At 39.8% G+C, this 21,567-nt stretch overlaps 1 protein-coding gene across 1 annotated transcript in view; it reads right to left on the bottom strand.

The window, feature by feature from the left end:
- Window positions 1–12,640: 12,640 nt before the first annotated feature.
- The window catches only part of P2RY8 (P2Y receptor family member 8), a 31,115-nt gene continuing 22,188 nt past the window's right edge, over window positions 12,641–21,567 (bottom strand). The window contains exon 3 of the mRNA XM_080613222.1: window positions 12,641–14,463. Within this exon, the coding sequence (XP_080469348.1) occupies window positions 13,322–14,395 (1,074 nt within the window). The 5' untranslated portion in view covers window positions 14,396–14,463 and the 3' untranslated portion in view covers window positions 12,641–13,321. The remainder of the gene's footprint in view (window positions 14,464–21,567) is intronic.

Here is a 21,567-nt window from a genome sequence, read left to right as displayed (position 1 = left end):
GTTGCCCAGAGAAGCTGTGGCTTTGCCACATCTCTAGCAGTGTTCAAGGCCAGGTCGGATGGCTTTGGACAACCTGGTCTAGTGGAAGGTGTCCCTGCCCATGGCAGGGGTTTGGAACCGGATGATCTTTAAGGTTTCTTCCAACCGAAAGTGTTCTGTGATTATGTGATTCCTAGCATTGGCAAAGAGGCAATATAATTCTTTTTTTTTTTTGGTCAGAAGGAACTATGATCATCACCTGATTTGATGCAAATCTTAGATATCTTCTATTTGGCTTTTTAAGCAAGTAAAGTTGAACATAAAAAGTCCAATAGAAAAAGTCAGATTTATTCCCAATAAAATAAATACATATTCAGCAGTGAGTCGGAGTTGTGCCAGCCAGCACACATGCTCACAGGTGTATATGTGTATGCATGGCTAGCCACACAGAGCGTGCTCACACAGACACAAACGGCATCGAAGGACTCCTTTTCTCCTCACTGGCTGGTCAGGATGAAGGTCTGATAGTGGAAAAATACATGCACACAGGCACACATCCGTATCTAACTACCTAGCCATATGCGGTGTGACCCCTCCAGTAGCAGAGTTCAGGGCTTCTGTGGTAGCAGGAGGGGCTGGGGCAGGGGACTCTTTTGCCCCTGTGGGGCTGCTGGGGTACCCCCACCCTTGGGCCTCCTGCTGCTGTCATGGTGCATGGGGATCAAGCTGTATTCACCACAACCTCACAGGTTGTACATCGTCCTAAATTACAGAATTTAAATTTTGAAACTTTTTTTTTTTTTTAAAATGGGTGACAGTGACTTGAGAGCAGAATTGAAAAAATATCTTTAAAGATGTTTAAAAAAATACTGTGAACCTAGAGAAATTATACTGAATTGAAAACGGAAATAAAATGCTTAGATTAAATACAACTGGGAATGAAGACAGCTGTCCTCTGTAAGTCCATAATGCTGAAAATAGTTCTGGGATAGCTGGCGAGCCAACTAGGAAAAATGCACTTTTGTGCAACAGGGGGAGGAATAGTCTTGTCATAGAATCATCATATCAAAGAATGGTTTGGCTTGGAAAGGACCTTACGATCACCTAGTTCCAGCCCACTGTCATGGGCAGGGAGCCCTCACACTAGACCACATCACCCAAGGCTCTGTCCAGCCTGGCCTTGAACGCTGCCAGGGATGGAGCATTTACCACTTCTTTGGGTAATTTCAGTGCCTCACCACTCTCACAGTAAAGAACTTCTTCCTTGTATCAAACCTGAACTTCCTCTTTTTAAGTTTAAGCCATCGTCCTGTCACCACAGTCTCTGATGAAGAGTCCCTCTCTGGCATCCTTGTAGTCCTCCTTTAGATACTGGAATGTGATTATGAAGTTTCCCCGCAGCCCCAACTTTCTCAGCCTGTCTTCATATAGGAGGTGCTCCAGTCCCCTGATCACCCTCGTGGCCCTCCTCTGGACTTGTTCCAACAGTTCCATGTCCTTTTTATGTTGAGGATACCAGAACTGCACACAATACTCCAAGTGAGGTCTCACAAGAGCAGAGTAGAGGGGCAGGATCACCTCCTTCGACCTGCTGGTCACGCTCCTTTTGTTGCAGCCCAGGATACGGTTGGCTTTCTGGGCTGCGAGTGCACACTGAAGCCGGCTCATGTTCATTTTCTCATCAACCAACACCCCCAAGTCCTTCTCTGCAGGGCTGCTCTGAATCTCCTCTCTGCCCAACATGTAGCTGTGCCTGGCATTGCTGCGACCCAGGTGTAGGACTTTGCACTTTGCTTTGTTGAACTTCATGAGGCTGGCATTGGCTCACTTCTCAAGTGTGTCAAGGTCCCTCTGGATGGCATCCGTTCTCTCCAGTGTATCAACTGAACCACATAGCTTAGTGCTGAAGGTGCACTCAATCGCACTGTTCATGTAGCCAGCAAAAATGTTGAACACGGACCCCTGAGGGTCACCATTTGTAGCCAGGCTCTAGTTGGGTATTGAGCTGTTGACAGCAACTCTTTGCGTGTGGCCATCCAGCCAATTCTTCATCCATCATTAAAGATGGGTGGAGTGGTCCATCCATCATTTTTGACTGAATAAAAGGACAAGGATCTCATCAAGTAAGAGAAGCCTGTTTCCTGGCACACATAGGACAAAGATGTGGAGTTACTCCTCTTGTAAAAATATTACATCCCTACCCCTAATGCCTGCAAGTTTAACATAGTTGTAAATCCTAATATGTGTACATCTTCTGTGTGATTGCAAGACTAACCAATTATATGGATGCACCTAGAACTTGGGACACAGTTCTTATCCAGAGTCATCTTTCTATATGATGCCTTTCTTTGTGTGGGAACTAAGTGAGATTAATAAACTAAATTGAGATACTCCAGAGGAGTAGGATGATAATGCAAAGTTTTCCATCTCAACAGGCCTTATTTTCTTCTCTTTCTGATTTTATTTAGTCTTCCGGTATAGTTTCATTGGTATAGAAGTGCAGCAATGAAGTTGTGAGTCCAACCCAACACATATATATGTATAAAACCTAGACACGACCAGAAAGAACACCACCTGTTCCTGCCAGCTTGTTTTGATAGACAATAACAGAACAGTCTTTAGTCACTTGTAGAGTCTGTAGAGATGCTTGCAACATAGCTCATCTTTCCTACATGTGGTGACTGATTAAAAGAGTGAGACACACATGACTTGCCTCTCTTGGCTGAATTCTGCGTGTATATTGCTCTTCTGACTTGCACAACAGACTTTTTGAGGGTTAGATAAATAAATAAATAAATAAAAGAAAGACATATGTGGAACTTCAATAAAATCTTTTCCATGAAAGTTTAGGCAATGTCTGAAAATGGAGATCACTAAAAAATTTTTTTATGTGAAGAAAATAAGATGTGGCTTTTTAATTACAGTTTTCAAGGAGAGTTAATTACTAAAACTGTTATTCTGGTAAACTTTCATGCCAGAGTGTTTTAGTTTATTGAAATGAGAAAAACATTAAGCTGTTGAAGTACGTGTTTTCATTTACCTATATCTTATTTATGCTGGTCTAAATATCTATCCTAAGAACCATATGAGAAAAAGCCAAACTACATCACATCAGCTACCACAGCTGGAAGAGATTTGACAAGTAATCAACTGCTCTGTAGCAGCCTTGCAAGCATCAAGCAGAACAAGTGTGAGGCTGCAGCGGGCTGACTGAGGTGACGATCAATGGCACCAGCAGTTATCAGAAAAGTTTCTGTCTTGGCTGACTGCACTAGTCAAAGATTATCTTGCCCAAGGTTGATTATGAAACTGTTGTCTTTTTCAAGTATCTGGGCTATTTTGAACAGAAGAAAAACAGCAGAGAGGGCTCTGAACTGCAGAGACCTTTCCTCGACATTTTTGTTCTGACCTCTCTGCTTTTCTGCCTATGCATTTACGCTGCGGCCATTAAGTAATACTTTTAAGCGTGTAAAGAACACTATGGTAATCAAAACCTTGTGCCTACTTTTATGTGTACCCCAAATGAGTGTATGTATTTCAATGGGGATGTATTATTTGCCTGAGTCACCTGTGCAACCACAAGATCAACTTGTTTGAGGAATAATGCATTCCACTGTGAAGAAGTTAGTGAATTCTGATGATATTGCTATGAAGGGAATGAACGTTTCATCTTTTACAAGGCAACTTGGTTTTTCTATGATAACCTCAATAATTCCAAGAGCTCAGACTTGATTTTTCAAGGACCCCCTTTCTGCCTTTAAAATACTTGCCATAGTCCAATGTGTCTACACAGTTCATGAAATATGTCTTGTTTCTATTACTACAGCGAAAAGAAGACTGGTGGTTTACAGATGGGTTCTGTTTCACCACCTAATCATCACGAATTCTCCTCTGATTAAATAACGTCATTATGTCATTTAACATCACCTGTGCTATGTTCTATTTTTATCATTTTATGTACAACTGATACTTAGCTAGCAGTCTTCTGAGCAAAGAATTACCTGCTTCATGTAACATTCTATCTGCTTTTCATATTGCTTTACATGTTCAGCTAAATTTGAGGGTTATGAAGAGGTGTTCTATATTTTTTTAATAAGTTCAGATCCTTTCAAGGTGTATAAAACAGAAGTACATGTTAGCTCTCAAACTGTTTTGTCATTGCTTGTTGCAGAGTGCTGCTGAAGTTTTACTGGAAAATCGTAAGATTTTCAAGAGCCATTTTTCCAGACTCAAGGAGCACTTGCAGAGCGGGTACCCCAGATTTCATTCACCAGTCTTATTCTTTAGCCCTGTGTTCCCGTAGTCCATTTTTAAGAACCCCTATAAATTCAGTTTCTTCCAGCTCAGGACTAAATGCTCCTTCCTTCTATTCTATACAACTTAGAAGGCCTGCAATAGCTCAGTGTGGCTACGTGATCACTTCCCAGAGTTCCCTTTCTGTTTGAAGTAGAGTGATGTTACAAGCACATAGAAGTATCTTGGGGAAACCACAGGAAGTCAGATTAAATAAGATTATAAGTTAAATATGTGGGCTGTATAGTATGTAATGTCCCTGTAAATGTTTTTGCATATATTTAGTTTGAAGATGTTTATCCCACATAGCTATCAAATAACGTATTACCTTGTCTGTGAGGAAACTTCACAACTGTTGAGGGAATGTCAGCCTGTTGACAGGAACATCACAACAGGAGGAATGCTAGCCTATCTTTCAGGCAGCCAGGGACAAGGAGAAGCAGCTACATCAAATGTGTGTAGCAATGCCCAGGAGGAGAATGTGACCATTCACAAAGCATCTTTTATCAAAACAGAAATCACTATCCAAGCCCCAGTGAAGGATCTTTGGCCAACATATTTAAATGGTCTAAAGAGTTTCCTTCCAAGAATGACTAAAGAAGGGATGTCAGGGAATCAGAGTTTTGGCCTCTGCTATGGAGAAAGTATTGCAAGGTGGAGAGGTCTGTAAAGAAGACCACTGTTTCTGAATTGTTTATATTTGAAAAACACATTAGAAAGTTCATAAATATTTTTAGAAAATATTTGTGTATGTACATGATGAATACACAACATTCACATGATATATGTAGTGTGTATTTATATAAAACATGTATACACATGTATAATGTAAGATACAAATACATATTTGCCTAAGTAAGAAAAACAAGTATTCCTTCTACTTATACAGTATAATGATTACTGCAAAGACAACCGTATAAAGTTAAGGAAAATGAAGATAAGATTCAGGGAAGAGAAGGTTTATTGGCTAAGCTGGAGTCTAAGCTCTTCCAGAAAATGACTTCTGTTGCTCCAAGGTCAAGAACATTTGTGGAGCTCGTATGTTCATTTTTTAAATCTCCACAAGAGGGCAGTGCATCCCATAATTTTTCTACGAGTTTGCTCTCTAATTTTCAGGTAGCTGTAGCGAGCTATGAATTCTAAGGACTAAAGGATTGCTTAATATAACTGGGTATGCATGCATGTTTGTACATATGGGGCAATCAGAGCTACTGCTAATGTCAGTAGGTCTAGCAGTGTCTTGAGAGAGATGCATTGAGATTGGAGCCATAAAGAGACGTTATAAACACAGTAATAGATGCTAAGATATGTTTGTAACAGAGCTTAAGGCCCCTCCAGCAAATTGGCATGATTGTAAGAACAAGAATTTCCACCCTGTGACCCAAATACTTGTATTGAATATGAAAATAAAAATTACTGTAAGATTAAAGGCTTTTTTTGTGTCTTCTATCTTCTCAATCTGAGCAAATTTATCAATTTAAGAAAAGTTATCTGCTGTATTTTATCTCATTTATTTATCCTTTAAAGGTGTAGTTTTAGCAGCAATATGTGGGAACACCCGTCTTGGTAAAAAAAAAGCTCAAATATACGGACATTTTACGTGAAAGTTTACAGAGTAGTTTGCATTATCAGAATGGGGTGAGGTACAGATGAATTTTACATATAGTATGGAATGCAAGGTGAAATAGGGAAAGGAAGAATGTCAGCAAGCCTGTTGACAGTAACGAGAAACAGGGGAAACTGGACCATCAGTATTGCAGTACTGAAAATTTTTGAAGGAGAAAAAGCTGTTGTACTTCCATGGAGAGTTTCTAATTGGGAAGGTGAACAGACTCTGTGTAGAGGTAAATGATGTGAAGAGGCTTCCAGTCGCTCAACATCATTATTTTCCTTTATTTTCCCATGCGAGCCTGGGAAGGTGAGAAAGACCTACAGCCTGTGTGTTTGATCAGGTCCCCAGGAATATTATTTCCCTGGCCATTAGCCCTCATCAGATGAACAAACTGCTGTTACAAGCATGAAGATGCTAAAATCCAGACAGCTATTAAGAAGAAGGTAGCAACAGTCCTGGGATGCTAACACTGCTTTTTTGCTGTGGGTCTGTGTTAACATGAGAGTCTACCATCATCTGGATGTCTGAATGCAACCAGTAGCCAAAGCAGCTACCATGTAGGTTTTGGAAACAGAGGAGGCAATCAATGTGAATGCTGCAAAGCAATAAGATGATTAGAACAATACTTCATATCTACTTTTGATCAGATAAGCTGCACCGTTTGTGCTTGGCAAGCCCACATTTCCAGAGATATGAGTCCCTCTGTGAGATGTTTGCTCTGTATCTAGGTAGTGGTTTATTTGTCTGTTAATCACATTCCTTTCCTTGCAGCAGAGATCTGGAGATATGCTGCTGCTTCCAGCTTTCATACTGAAAGGGCTCCACATTTCTAAAACGAAACTGGCTGTTTATGAAGAAAACTATTTACAGACATTCTCTAGCTGCAGATGGCTTCTTGCAGAGACTAACTTTCTGGATCCTTTTCCAAATTCTCTTTTACTGTATTTCTACCCCAAGCTGCCACAGAGGTTACTTCTTCAACCCCTCTCCCATCTCTAGCTTAAATCTCTTTATACCTCCCTTAAGTCTGTTGTCTTTTCCCCTTTGACAAGGCTGCTCAGGTATACAGCAGAGGAGCCAAACCATTATGTTTCTTCAGATTTAAGGCACTCAACAAAACACCATTTTCCTGGTACATTATCATATCCAACAACAGCATTTAAGGGTGTAGAACATCCTGGGAAAAGCTTCAAATGACAATTAGCCTTTGTAGCTCCTAGCAGGACAGCATGTGCCCTTTGCTTTCTTCATCTGAGTAACTGTGGCATTGCCAGAGCCAGGTCATATGGGCAGTGGTGCAGAAAGTGGGGAAAGAGAACAGTCAGTGTCCTAGTGCTGCAAATTTCTGCAGAAGGAAAGAAAAAGACTGACTGCAGGACATCATCGTGAGCGAGGACAGTCAAGCAGGGGACTGAGGTATTTATTTATGCTAAAAGCTAGAAAGTTATTCTGTCTGGCAGCTCGGAACTTCTTGTTTTGTAATTAAAGAGGCCTGAGAGTCTTCTCACTTGATAACATATTCCAACTGTTTAGACTTGAAGGAAAAATATTAGAAGCCATAAGACTTGAACAAAGTCATGAAAGACCAGGAGCTCAATAGGAGCTCAGACTTCAGACAGGCAGGGTTTTTTTTTGTCAAATAAAACCCCAAGCTTTAAAAATGATATTTCAGCTAAGCATTATACTCTTATTATGCTGTCCATAAGTACACTTTGTAGGTTTGACAAGAGAACACTTACAAAAATTTAATCCAGAATGAAAGTAATCCAAATATATCAAGATGAACAGTATGATTGAAACTTTGCTCTCAATAGCTCCTTTTCAGACTATGAACTGCTGCATAAATGAGGAAAGACAGTACAAGATTTATTCCAGTAACGAGTTCCTCTTTATTTCAGGATGGATTTAACTACAGGGCAATCACATAATGTCACTTCCCCTTACTATTCCTCCTGCCTCTGACCATTTTAACCTTATGGGTTTTCCTGAGTCTACTGTGGTTTGCCTATTAGTAATGTCTAATGGATTTCTTTTTCAGGTGCTTTTCCAGTCTCTCTGTGGAACCATGTACTATGTGCAAACACAATGTTCTTGTCAAGATGTTCTCCAATGACACTATGTGTTGTGAGAAAAGATACTAACTTTTCCTGGTTTTAAGCCTGGATCTCATTAGCTTAATATTCCCCAATTCTTGCTTAGGCAAAAGCAGTGAAACTTGTCCTGATGAACTTCTGCACTCCACTGAGGATTTTGTAGACTTCTTTCTAACCTACCTTATATTGTCACTTTTCTGAGCTGAAGAGCCCTAAACTATTTAACTCATAAGTTTTAAATTCATACCCGAGATTATCCCACATGCCTTTCTCTTGACCTTTTCCAGTTTTTGTAGATCCTATCTGTGATGAAGAGACCAGAAGTGCACAAAGTAAGCAGGTGTGGGCAAACCATGGGTTTCCACAATGCTGAGATGATGCAAGGGGTTATGTTTTATGATTCATAGTGGTCACTGCTAAGAAACACCATTTTGTATACAAAGCTATTACTGGATTTCCCCATGTGCATTATTTCACACTTACTGACATTGAAATTCACCCTCAAGCATTCATGCTATCATGCACACCTTTGGGCATATAGCATATACCCTAATTATCTCCTTAGAGAAACGCTGCTTTAGTGGTTATCAGTGTAGACATCACGTTATTTTGAACACTTTGACCTGGAAAAAATGGCAAAAAGAGATTGAATAATGTTAGGATGATCTCTGTTCCTCTCATGTATCAGCATAGATGTAGCTAAACAGACATTGAACCCAAACCAGAACATAGTCAGCCTAGGAAATGTTTATCAAGGCACTACCAATTCTGGCTGTCCCTGTCCAGTCTCCCAAGGGCTCCTCCTACCCTGCCCAGGACTCAGGACCCCGTGTCAGGGGTGTGAGCCCCTGCCCCAGCAACTCCACAGCAGGGCCAGACTCCAGCTCCCCACAGCCATACCCAGCCATGGGTCCTGCTCAGCCAGACCCAACCCATGGGCCCATGTCCCAGCCTGCCCTTGGCCTATCCCTATACCCAGGGAGGTGCCCAATGCCTGGGGCTGGAGCTGCCCTGATCCTGACTGGGGTGGGACAGCCCATGGCTACCAGCCCCCTCCAGAAATGCACTGAAATTTAAATATATATATATATATTTGGTGCACCTACTGAGCAAGGAGAAGGATTCCAAGTTAGCCAACATCTCATTCAAGTATTGCTGCTTTTAAAATTTATGTGAAGGGAGTATGCCAAAGCCAGCTTCTAAGATATAGATATACAAAAAGAAGAAAAATAAAAAGTATGAAGAGAAAAATAATAAACTTCAAAAGCATGGGAAAAATAAGAGAATTAAAAACATACAGAAATTTTTAAAAAAGCCAATAGCAATTGGAAATGGATTAATTTAGAGAAGAGATTCAGAGCAGCCCTGCAGAGAAGGACTTGGGGGTGTTGGTCAATGAGAAAATGAACAGGAGCCGGCTTCAGTGTGCGCTCGCAGCCCAGAAAGCCAACCGTATCCTGGGCTGCATCAAGAGGAGCGTGACCAGCAGGTCGAAGGAGGTGATCCTGTCCCTCTACTCTGCTCTTGTGAGACCTCACTTGGAGTATTGTGTGCAGTTCTGGTGTCCTCAACATAAAAGGGACATGGATCTGTTGGAACAAGTCCAGAGGAGGGCCACGAGGATGATCAGGGGACTGGAGCACCTCCTGTATGGAGACAGGCTGAGAAAGTTGGGGCTGTTCAGCCTGGAGAAGAGAAGGCTGCATGGAGACCTCATAGCAGTCTTCCAGTATCTGAAGGGGGGCTATAGGGATGCTAGGGATTGACTCTTCATCAGGGACTGTAGTGACAGGACAAGGGGTAACAGGTTCAAACTTAAACAAGGGAAGTTTAGATTGGATATAAGGACGAAATTCTTTACTGTGAGGGTGGTGAGGCACTGGAATGGGTTGCCCAAGGAAGTTGTGAATGCTCCATCCTTGACGGTGTTGAAGGCCAGGTTAGACAAAGCCTTGGGTGTCATGGTTTAGTGTGAGGTGTCCCTGCCCATGGCAGGGGGGTTGGAACTAGATGATCTTAAGGTCCTTTCCAAGCCAAACTATTCTATGATTCTATGATTCTGCTTCTAATTTTATTTCATAACTTGGGTTTCCCTGCCCTCTGCTAAGCTTAGAAGTTTGTCATATGGCAGGTGCAAACAAAGGGAAGAATCTTAAATCATCTTTTTATGTTTGTTTGGTTTGGGTTTTTTATTGTTCTTATATATGCAAAAATGTCCAAGCACATTCATAGATTATATTGCTAAACAATAATTAAAACAAAATAACAACCCTACCAAACACAAAAAACACCCGCTAAAACTCAAACAGAAGCCTATATATTCATGTCTTCTCAGTAAAATTACATTAACCACAGAGGCAACTAAGTAAGCATGTTGCGCAGGACCCATATTCCCTAAGTCGAAGGCAATATAGTCATGAACTTCTCAATAACCTCTAAAATGGCAATCTCCATATATGTGTACATGTTTATAAGTATATACATGTATGTCAACTCACACCCATTGACCAAGGAGGGTAGAAGTCTTCCTACCTTATGATGCCCCAGTAGGGCATGCCCCAGTGTCAAAGAACACTTAAAAACAATTTCTTCTTCTCATCTCTGACAAAACTCTTCAAAACTTCACAGTGTACACCATTGGACTTGAAAGATGGCTGTTGTTGGGTTCATTTAGATATTCCTTTCTCAAGGAATAATCCCACTCACCTAAATGGGAATTTTGCCTAATCTGAGCTGACTAACGGCTAGTCGGTAAAATGGCAGAAAGAGGTACCTGAATGAGCCATCCTTCCTCTTCCCTTTTAGACTATGTCGGAAGAGGGATGAAGGGCTATGAAGAGCTGTGTGAGGCTGAACAGAAGAACATTTTCAGTCAGTTGTGAGCATCTTTTCTCTCTTGCAAAAGGAGCAATTCAGTATTTTTCAAAACATAGCAGATGATGTCCAAAGTGCAGTTTCTGCCCTTTTGGCTGTTTGGTGTCAGTTGCAGATCAGGCACATTGCAGCATGTTTTAGGAGGCACTAGGTGCTTGAATATCAGGTTCAAGATAAAACAGGGTGAAAATCTGCATTAGGGCTAGGAGAAGTAATGATTTTCATTGTAAAAATACTGACATGCTTAAAAAAAAAAAAAAAAAAAAGATAAATTTTAAAGGAGAGAGATTTCAATATAACCTCCAGAAATGTTCCTGCCACAGCAAAATGCTGAAAACAGTTTTGGTAGAGAGAAAGCTGGAATTCTGTGAAAGTGGATGGTCAAGGGGCTTGCACAGCAAGGTAGACTCATACAGAAACATGTTCAATGGACACGCTTTTAGCACATGTGAGGTGATTTAAAGTAGCAAGCTCATCTCACGGCACATATGCACACAGCACAGAGGCTGGTAGTGCAGGGTACCTTCCGGGCAAATTGATGGGGAGGTTTGGACGGATTCTGTATCACTAGGGCTGGCCTTGTGGGCAGAAAAATTGCAGATCAATTAAAACCAATGCTGTGAAATGCCACAAAACACTTCAGATGGCTTTTAAAAGGTGGTCCTAGGTCCACTCAGATTTATCCTTCTCCAGTAACTGACCATAATTTAGCAGAATGTAGGACATACAAGTATTTCACTGTTGATTTTGTGGTTATCCAGCTTCTATTGTGAAGAAACTCATGGTGATTAGTGGTAGAAAATTGTGCCTTAATCATGTCATATACAAAGAAAAAAGTCAGATTTTAGGGGCCTTGGGTGTTGCCTTTTACTTAGGCACAGGAGCTCAGAAATCAGTACAGGCCTGCTCAAGGCAGACCTAGCATGTGATGTCTGAACCAACTATCCACGATGTCAAAGACAGCCTCATGCTCAGCACTGAATGGAGTGACAGTGCACAAAAGGATACCATATAGCTTTCTCTTGCTTGTGAAGGGAAGCTCGTATGGTGCTGTCAGGTGTTTATTGACTCTTCTCTGCCAGTGAGGCCCAAAGGCACTTAAAAAGCTGTAAATACTACAGAAAAAACTTTGCCTTGTTCTGTCCTCAGCACATATTATGTAGCAGTTGTCTTTCCAAGCACACAGGCAGTTGTTGAATTGTGAGAATGATTAAACCATGACATAGTATATGCAAACAAGCTGGAGAAGGATATTTCAGGGTGGAGTCCCAAACACAGGACTGCACATCAACCTGCCATAACCTATTTCCAGAGTATTTGGTCCATCTCCCATTCTCAATCCTTGCTTCATTTGTTAACTTTTCTTTCTGTTTGTCTGTTTGAAAGAAGTACATTTCTGACATCTGGCCATAGGAACAGGATTTTAGCTAGCTTCTGCTGACACAGAATCACTCCAGTCTGTGATTGAATTCTCATATATCCGGCTGAAAATCTGGTCAATAATCAATACTATCACCATAAGAAAGGTAAACTCGCTGCCTGTACACTATATAAAGCTAAGTTCTCTGCTGAGGGGGATGGTGCTTCTGTGTATAGCCTGTAGGGAACTGGTGAAAATGACTTGTTGATACCAATCACATAAGAGCAGCAGCATTGTCACTGTAGTAGGTCAATGTGAAAAAAATCTGTTTTCTTAAATCAACTGCTCCCCACTGTCCTGAGAAATTAGTAACTTCAACAAATGAAAATATCCACTCACCAGCTGAAGTAGTCTCAAACTACTAGCTCTTGCTTTCCCTTCATTGTATGAGATATTTTGCTGTTTAAAATTGAAATGAATAAGTCAACCTAAACTTTTCAAAGGTTAGTGTGGTTTGGTTCTGATAAACATTTGGGTGACTGTTGTGGTAAATTCACAGTGGCTATGCATTATGCATTAATGGTAGAATGACAAGCCATTTTTTCTCATTCTTTTATAGAAATACAAGAGAGTAAGCAGTACATTAAAAAGAAACCAAAAACAAAACAACAAAACAAACAACGGAAAACCAAACCCACAAACAAAAAACTCAACACATTGCTTATGAAAATAACTCATTCCAAATCCAACTTCAGTGTATACTCTAATTCATATACAGTAATATTTCACATTCACTGAGAATCACAAGCCTTTGGTTAAACACTGAGGTCATACAACCTGGAAGTATTTTTTGTTCTAAACTTATCCCTTGCTTTCATGCAGTAGGACTAATTCCAGGCCAACACCTATTAATCAATACTGGATTTGCTTCAGTGCCTTGAATAAACTCAGTTCCTCCAATGCTTCCGTTTCTTACCAAAAAAACCTGAAGTACAAGTATGGCTTGAGGTCTGTCACTGGAGCAAGGTATTTTGAGGGTAGCTATTCAAAAAGAAATGTTTTCTGTGTCTACTGAGGGATCTCATGCCTTTCTTCTAGGGATCTCTAAGGCTAAAAAACACTCTCTCGCCTTTGCAAATAGACCTTTACTCCCTCTAACCCATCCACAGGTCCGCTTGACATCGACCTGGCTGACATGGTCCTTCCAGAGAATAAGCTTTCCCTTCTGGTTTCCAAACTGTCACTGAGCAGAACCTTAGGGCGAAACACTTCCATGAATTTCTGATAAAATTCTTTGCATGCAAAATAATAAATGAAGGGATCTATGCAGTTGTTGAGGCAACTGAAGCATAAGGTGAGCTTGTAGGCAGGGTACAAACTCCTGCCATAAAACAGGCGGATGATCATATGCACAAGTAGGATAAAGTTATTGGGGGCAAAGCAGGTGACAAATACCAGAAGGACTATTATTGCCAGGTATATGGATCTAGTCTTCTGCCTGTTACCATATCTGCTCGATGTCTGAATAAGCTTCCGAATTATGCCAATATAGCATCCAACTGTTAAAACAAAAGGGATCAGGAAGAGCACGACAAATAGCGTGAGGAGAAAGGCTACCCAGGCTGCAAAGTTGGGCAGCATATCCCACTTGAGGACATCGAAACAGGTTATAATCCCCAATTCTTTCACTTCGTAGGTCAGATCCGTGCTTTCTAGTGGGTAGAAGGCTAGTAGCAAGAACATCCACATACCTAGGCAGGCAGCAAGGGCATATCTTTTTCTTCTCCACTTAATCAGCTTCATGGGATATACCACACCCATGTACCGCTCGATGCTGATGCAGGTCATGGTCAGTATGGAAGAATACATGTTGGAGTAGAACATCACGGTCACAAGGCTGCAAAGAGTCTTGCCAAAGGTCCAGTGATTGCTTTGGATGTGATAAGAAATCTGGAAGGGAAAGCAGCTGGCGAGCATGAGATCCGTGATGCTTAGGTTGATCATGAAGATAACAGAAGGTGTTTTGGGTTTGATGTGCCAGCAGAGTACCCAAAGGGAGAACAAGTTGCCAGGGATGCTGATCAAAGCCACCAGTGTATACACAACTGGGAGGGTGATGGAGATAGCTTTATTCTGGAGCATTGCCAGTGTTTCACTGTCCAGGTGGGATCCGTTTTTAACCATTATTCACAAGGGGGTTGTTGATCCCTATAAGCCTGCTGGATCATATCATGAACACTTGGCTTAAAAACCTGGAGGACAAATGTCAAGAGAGAAAAGAAATGTCAAAACAGAAATGAAGAATGTACTTCTATTAATCAAACTAAAAACAAAAAAAAAAGTCATATATAGCTTGACAGATTATATATTTTATTTATATTTTCTTATTTCCAATGGGAAAAGGAGAACATGCAATCAATTATTCTTGGTATATTCATGACATAAACAGAATATATAAAAAGCACCATGTATAACTGAGAACAAGGGACAGATTGCATTTGCTTGGACTGGTTTACAGGCTGAAGGGACCAGGCCTACAGAAGTAACAAACCCTCTTCTAACAAAGAGAACGGCTATTGAGTTTCAATTTCTGCAAGATTTAAGTTGTTAAAAAATGTTCTCTTTGCAGTGGTCTTTTTGGCATCACCTGTAATTCTGATGTAAAACCGCTCTTTCACTGGCTGGCCTATATAGATCTTTCTTGGCAGACACAATAGTTATGGTTTAGCTCATTTATTTCATACAGCATAGCAGCATTTAGCAGCTGCAAGCAAGAACTCATGCCTCAATGTGCCATACGCATGCATGCTTACTTTCATTAAGTTCTTCTTTTCTTGGTGCTGGTTGACTCTAGCTGGAAGTGACCATTCTGACAAAAATTGTGATTTCTGACAGAGGCTCTTACTGAGTAACTTGCTAGACTTTTCACAAAATAGCTGTTGGTGATTCCTGATATCTGGTGAAGGTGAAGTCTACTGAAGGCTGTAGTGCAGTAAAGAGATACTCAACTCTAAAAATAAAAGGAGTGCAGACCCAGAAAAAGTATAGGTACAGCAGCAAGAAGCTCAGTGGGGGCTTATTTCTGTTGTTTCTTGATCTGATCAATCTGACATAGTGCTTCAAATGTCAGCTGAAAGTATTCTGAAGGAGAGTCAGCATCAAACAAGTGATGTTAACTAATGTTGCCGGTCTTCCAGGAGCTTCCAGCTGAGCTGTTGGAAGCCCAGGAAAAGGCACAAGAAAATAGGAACTGCAAAACAATCAGCGATGTGTTCATAATATATCATGCATGTGACACAAAGCAAACATGTTCCAAGTAATGAGCACATCACATGATCACATCTGCAAAAAGCCCTTTGAGCCAAATCCATTGCAGATGAAATTCTGTTCTTGTCAGCGGAGCTATATCAAGAATGAAACCAACTCTTCAGTTTTCAGAGGAACTTGAAAAATGGCTCACTGACACAAAGCCCTTGGAAAAACCCTTAACACTTCTATTTCAACTCTTTTATCTATGACTTACTATAGTAAATACGTATTCATGAACTTTATTTCCTCAAAAATCCTTCTCAAGTGGCACCCCTTTGTGCCTAACAACCCTAAAATTTCTCAAAACAAATAAACTTTTTTTATTTATATGAAAGTACCTACAAAGCTCTATTAATAAAGCCTTTGTAAGTGAAAGATATTTGCTCTCACAGGATAAGGGATCTAAATCCTAGATACTATTCCAATAGAAACTACATGTACTTGGGAGGTAGGACTAGGTGAAAATTTCCATTAAGTCTACCACACTGGTCATAAAGCTATTGAATATCTCTTATGTTCAGGTTTGGATTAGGGCTGATCACAAATCTATTTTGTTCTAAACTTGTTTTTTCTAGCTGCTGTAGTAATGAAAACCATGTCGTGGCCTGGCTAAAGGTCTTTTTATGCCTTTGTGGAGCACTATGATCAGCAAAACATAAGTGCCTCTCAAATTTAGGCACCTTTTTGAAGAGAGCTTGAAAGGCACCAGGCTTTGTGTTTAAGTGCCTACAAGAGCTCTCCAAAAAGGGTAGGTCCCCTTGGCATACTCTCCAGTCTCCATAGTAAGGAAGATGTCTATCAGAAGGAGCAAAATAAGAATGATGCAATGGTTTGCTAGTGTCCTTTCCAGGGGAAGATAGGGCATGCAGAGTAAACAAGACTTGTTGCAAGTCATTCTTGAGAGCGAGGAGCCTCTTGGGGAGATGTGTAGTGCAGAAAATCCTTCTTCCAACTTTGTCTTTCCTTTTGCCAAATCCTTCTGGGGCTGTAATTCTGAATTCCGTGTTCAGGATTGCTGGGCTAGCAAAATCCCTGCTCTGAGTCACCCTTATTTGTGATGCTTTGCTTTTTAAATGCCCAGGTCAAGCTGCTGGAACCACAACGTAGCATTAACTTACTTTACCTCTCCCATTATTGCATCTGTTTGGGTTTAGTTAATACTGGATTTATATTTTCATCTTGTTCAGGGTAATTTTATGTTCTTCCCCCACTGCAACCACAGTCTCTGTCTGCATTGTGTGGTTTAACTTAAAAATGTCATAAATCAAATGAGAAAGTAATTTTTATGAGTTTTAGATTCTCCTTACGTTTTATGAGTTGCTTCCTTTCAATTTCAGATTTTCAATTCAAATCAGTGGAGCTTGAATGGATTCTAAAAAATCATGGACTGTAAAAAATCAACTCTCAGCTAAGGTTTCATATCCATAATCTGTAAGAATATAGTTTTATTACATCAATATCCCTGTTACAAAGATGTGCTTTTGCCTTTATGTTGGAGAAAGCTATATTTAAACTACAACAAATGGACATACAGGTAAACTGAAACAAAAACTCAGTGAGAATTCTTCAAGTGAGAAGATCCTGTCTTACTACTATTTGCATCAGTCCCCAAGCTTCTGAGATGAAAAGAGAAATGTTAAGCTTTTCTGCTGGCCTCATTTCTGAAACATTTAGTGGATGGATATATTTTAGTTTTATATTAGGTACTAAGAGCACCTACAGCCTCTGAAGTATCGCTTGCTAAATCCAGGTAGGATTTTTTCACTTGTCTTCTCACCAGCTCATGGCACTCTGCACAGAAATCTCACTTACTTAGACATTCATTAACACAGGTTTTCATCCAAGCTGTAACCATAAGCGAAGGCGACAGCTGCTTGGTGCCTTTTTGACAGAAACAGTAATTCCTTCCTCTCTAATTGACAAAAGATGACAAAACATTAAAGGTTATACTGAAAATCAAGCAGTAAAAAATCAGAAGAGTATTATTTCTTTGCCATGGAACAGTTGCAATAAAGATGTGTCTACTTCCTTTTTAGGGGACTACTAAATTAAACTGATGTGTTTCTTCTCTTGCATATATTCTTTTCCTGTTGTCGGTCAAGTGCACGTGTGAAAAAGACTGAAAAGCCTGTGAGCTTAATGAAAACCAGAATTACCATTTTATAAAAATGTTTATAATTTGTTTTGTGATTTGAGATGGAAAAATAAACCTCAGAACTTCTCATACAGCAGCCATCCAAAATGTATTCTGCTTCATAGTTTTTGGTTCACTACTTGCCAAAGCACTATTGTGTGGAAGGAAAAAAAAATCAAAAATTCATAAATTCTTTGATATAGATACACTTTTGTAAACTCACCCTTCCAGCTGAAGAATGTAGGATGGCTGGTTTCAGATTAAATGAAAAAAACCTGCAAACTGCAATGCAATTTTAACTGAATTGCAAACAGATTCAGAATGAGCCACAATGAAAGCACAGATTTTATTGTAAGCACTTAGAGAAATAGTATTAACAGTTTTTAATCAATGCAAATGTGGCTGAAGAATATATTTCATCTCTCAAAAGACTGCATTTTTTATTTTTATTTTTTAATAAATTTTCTACTTGTTCAGTTTAATACTATTACAAAGCAGCAATAAAAGCAAAAGTGTGAGGGTAGTTTATGTCTACCTTAATGTAGTTAACAATGGAGAAAACTCAGTGACCCTCAGTGTGCATTGCTCCTGCTGGGAATTCAGCTCCTTCAGGACTGTCTCAATTGCTAGTGAAATGAAAGAATATTAGACAAGAACAAACAACAGACACTTAATTTCTATTGTAGACTGAGTATGAGGAGAAGAAAGGACCTGGAAGAAGAGAAGCCAGGAGCCAGTCATCTTGAATTGTAGAAAAAGTGACAAACACTTTGATATCTAGGTAGAGTAAGGGGTTTAATATCAGGGACAAGAAGAAAAAGTGCCCTTTTGTAACACATTTCAGTTATTGTTCCTAAATTGTCATTGATGCAATTCAGAGAAACACTTCTGCAGATGCTTGTTCACCAAACTGAGGAATGTAAATGAGTGCATCTCTGACTGCATATTCTTTAAACTGAACAGGGACTTTACCAAAAGAGGTTGCAGGTTTTTTCTGGATGGTTCTTTCTCACCCTTGCAATAAACTTTCATGCAAATTTTAGCTTGTAGGGTTACATCTCTAAAAGCCAAGGGTTTGGTTCCCTCAGCCAAGATCTGAACAAAGTCTTCTAAGAAACTTCTTTGTATTTGGTCTTCCATTTTCTTTTTGCCAATTTCTTTTTCTGTTTCTGCTGTTTTGTTCTGAGTATATTGCAAAGATCAGAAACTGTTGCTGAGCCCATAGTTATGTTATCACAAGGGCATTATTTCATGCTAGGCTTTAGCTCATCTTCTTTTAAGAATAAATACATCTGGGAAATGAGACTTTTACACTCTGTGCACTTATGCGTACAAGTACTTTGAGCAAACGAAACAAATCTGAAAACATCTTATTAGCTGCAGTATTCTTGACCTTCTATGGCATTTTGCTTTAGAAAAATAAAACTGTTCTTTATTTCTTATTTTTCACCAAGTATTCAGATAAAGAGCATAGAAAACAATATGTATGCTTTCACTGCAAAATATGGCACATTTTTTACAATGAAAGAGTTACATTATAATCACTGTATTAATCAAAAAACTCTTGTGGAGACAAACTTCAGTCTTTATCTTAGTACATCTAGTCAAGGTAAACCTTATGGTAGTTATAGCTCTGACCTCAAATAGTTAGGGCAAGGCAAAACAAGAGTGTATTCTCTCCACAAGGATTTCACATTGAGAGGTAAAAAAACTCTTTTCAGTAAGAAAAATGTAGAAGCATTATCATCTTTGGTGTAGTGGAGGAGTACATGCCTGTTGGGCTTGTTAGCTATATCAATCTAGATAAAAGCAACTTTATTCAAGAGAGAAGAAAAATAATCCCATCTTTTCTGCCTATTAGAGAGTGCTTCTCTTCTCCAGCCTGAGACTGCAAGTGAGCAGTTTCCAAGATTCAACAAGACTTACTGAGTGTGAAATCTAAATGTATAGGTGACAGGCAAAGAAACATCACAAGGAAATACTGTACTCTTTCTTCAGAAGTTGCTAAGTAGTGAAACTAACTGTAAATTACTTCCTTCACATTTCTTGTGTCTGTCCTGGACTATGCAGTTTTGCTGATAGTTGATATTTAATTCACTTGAAACTTCACCTTTGCTACCCATACCTTAGCAAAGTGAGGATTCTGTGCTGGTGTTAGTAATGTTCACCCTAATTTAGATAAGGTTTGCATAAAACCAGCCACTATCATCTGTGTAATAACCCAGTTCAGACTGAAACTAGTCACTGTGGTCTTTAAAAAAGTTCATTTCTGCAGCAGTCAGGTTTATGGAAATAGTATGGCTGTGGGCCGGTATTGACAAAAAGCTCTCCGCATCTGAAGAGTGATTCTGTGCTAGTTACAGTACAAAATGAAGCGGTTTGCAGTTTCATTTATTGGTGTGCAAGATAGTCAGCATTATGTGAGCAAAACCTTAGGTCAGCTGAAACCCAACCTGTGTAGTTCCACTGATAAGTTGTCTAGGCTGGTTTAAATTTCAGGCAGAGTAAGCATCCTCAACTGGATTTAAAGAGGTTCCAGTTGATGGGGTAATAGCTAGAATATTATATATATGTTAGACTTTCCTAGTAAGCTTAATATTTCCAAACCTGATATTTTAGAAGGATTAGCAAAGCTATGGCAACACCTTTTAAGAATTCAACAGAACAGTTCAGGAATTCATTCTGCACAACTTATACTTTTCAGTTATTGCCCATGTGCATGCTCTTATCTCCCAACACCACAAGGTAACTTGTCCCTTGGTGAGCTAATGCTAACTTGCACGTATCATTGAGGAAAAGCATGCATGCAAACAGTTACTGAAATATTGCTGATGCCTAGCAGGGAACCTTGACTTCATTAGACTACAATTTTTGTCAGATGGTGCATGGCCATAGAGAACCAGCTCTTGCAAAGCCCCTTTTAACCACTCTAGCAGGCATCCTGGTACTGTGGAGTTATCCTGTGCCAGAGGGCCCTACTGCAGGTAGCTTGCCCTTGAGTTATGGGAAGATGGTGAAGATTTATGTTTTTATAGAACTTTGACTGCAAAAAGTGCCCGATCAAGTCTAAATTTAAATAACACATAAACTGATTTCATTTATAATTTTAAATCTTTCAGATATTGTCTACATCCAGGATTGACAAACAATGGCTTCTGGTCTCCATCTACTTCTAGAAGTAATTGTCTCACATAACTGTTGTGAAAGTCAGAGGAAAGTCAGTCATTTCCCTTCTGTCCTCAAATGTTGGCACAAGGTGTTTGTGGTAGACAATAGGACAGATTCCCAGCAGAGATTCCCCGCAGTCTTCAGAAAGCTTGATGGTCTTGTATTAAATCTGTCTGGTCTGGTTGGCATTTTACAGCACACGTATATCTATATATATTCTATTTAAAATCTGTACTTTCTATCTTTTCATCTCTCTTTTCTGTGAAAGCCTTTTTTGAATGTTTCCTCTCCTGTTCAGTCCACAAAGGCACAAAGGAATTGAGATAAAGCTGCATGCCTATTTTTTAAGATTGCCTTTATAGATTAAAAATAAAAAAGGATATGGCAGTCTGTAGCTGTTGATCAAGTTAACATATGATGGGGTCTACAAACAGGACAGTCAAACAAGTGTTGCAAGTGTAGCTGAAGGGATAATTTGGCACGGTATTTAGGAAATGTTTGAGCAAAGAATGTAGGGTAATTCTAACACTCATGTAATGTACAGGGGCCAGAAATTGTGAACCATATTGTTAGAGGTGAAACAAAGAACTTGGCTGATCATGCAGGCTATGTTCAGATAGGTCTTCTTACCTTACTTCCACTGGTTGGTCTCAGTACGTACAAAATCTCTTTACTACCTCCGAGATAAGTAGACCTGTCCCCAAAAGCCCATGTTGGGTACGTAACAACTGGTGATTTGTAAATA

This window comes from Psittacula echo (assembly GCF_963264785.1).
Source record: "Psittacula echo genome assembly, chromosome: 3".
NCBI lineage: Eukaryota > Metazoa > Chordata > Aves > Psittaciformes > Psittacidae > Psittacula > Psittacula echo.
The sequence above is the reverse complement of the archived record's forward strand: the minus strand, read 5'-3'. Positions and strand labels throughout refer to the sequence as shown.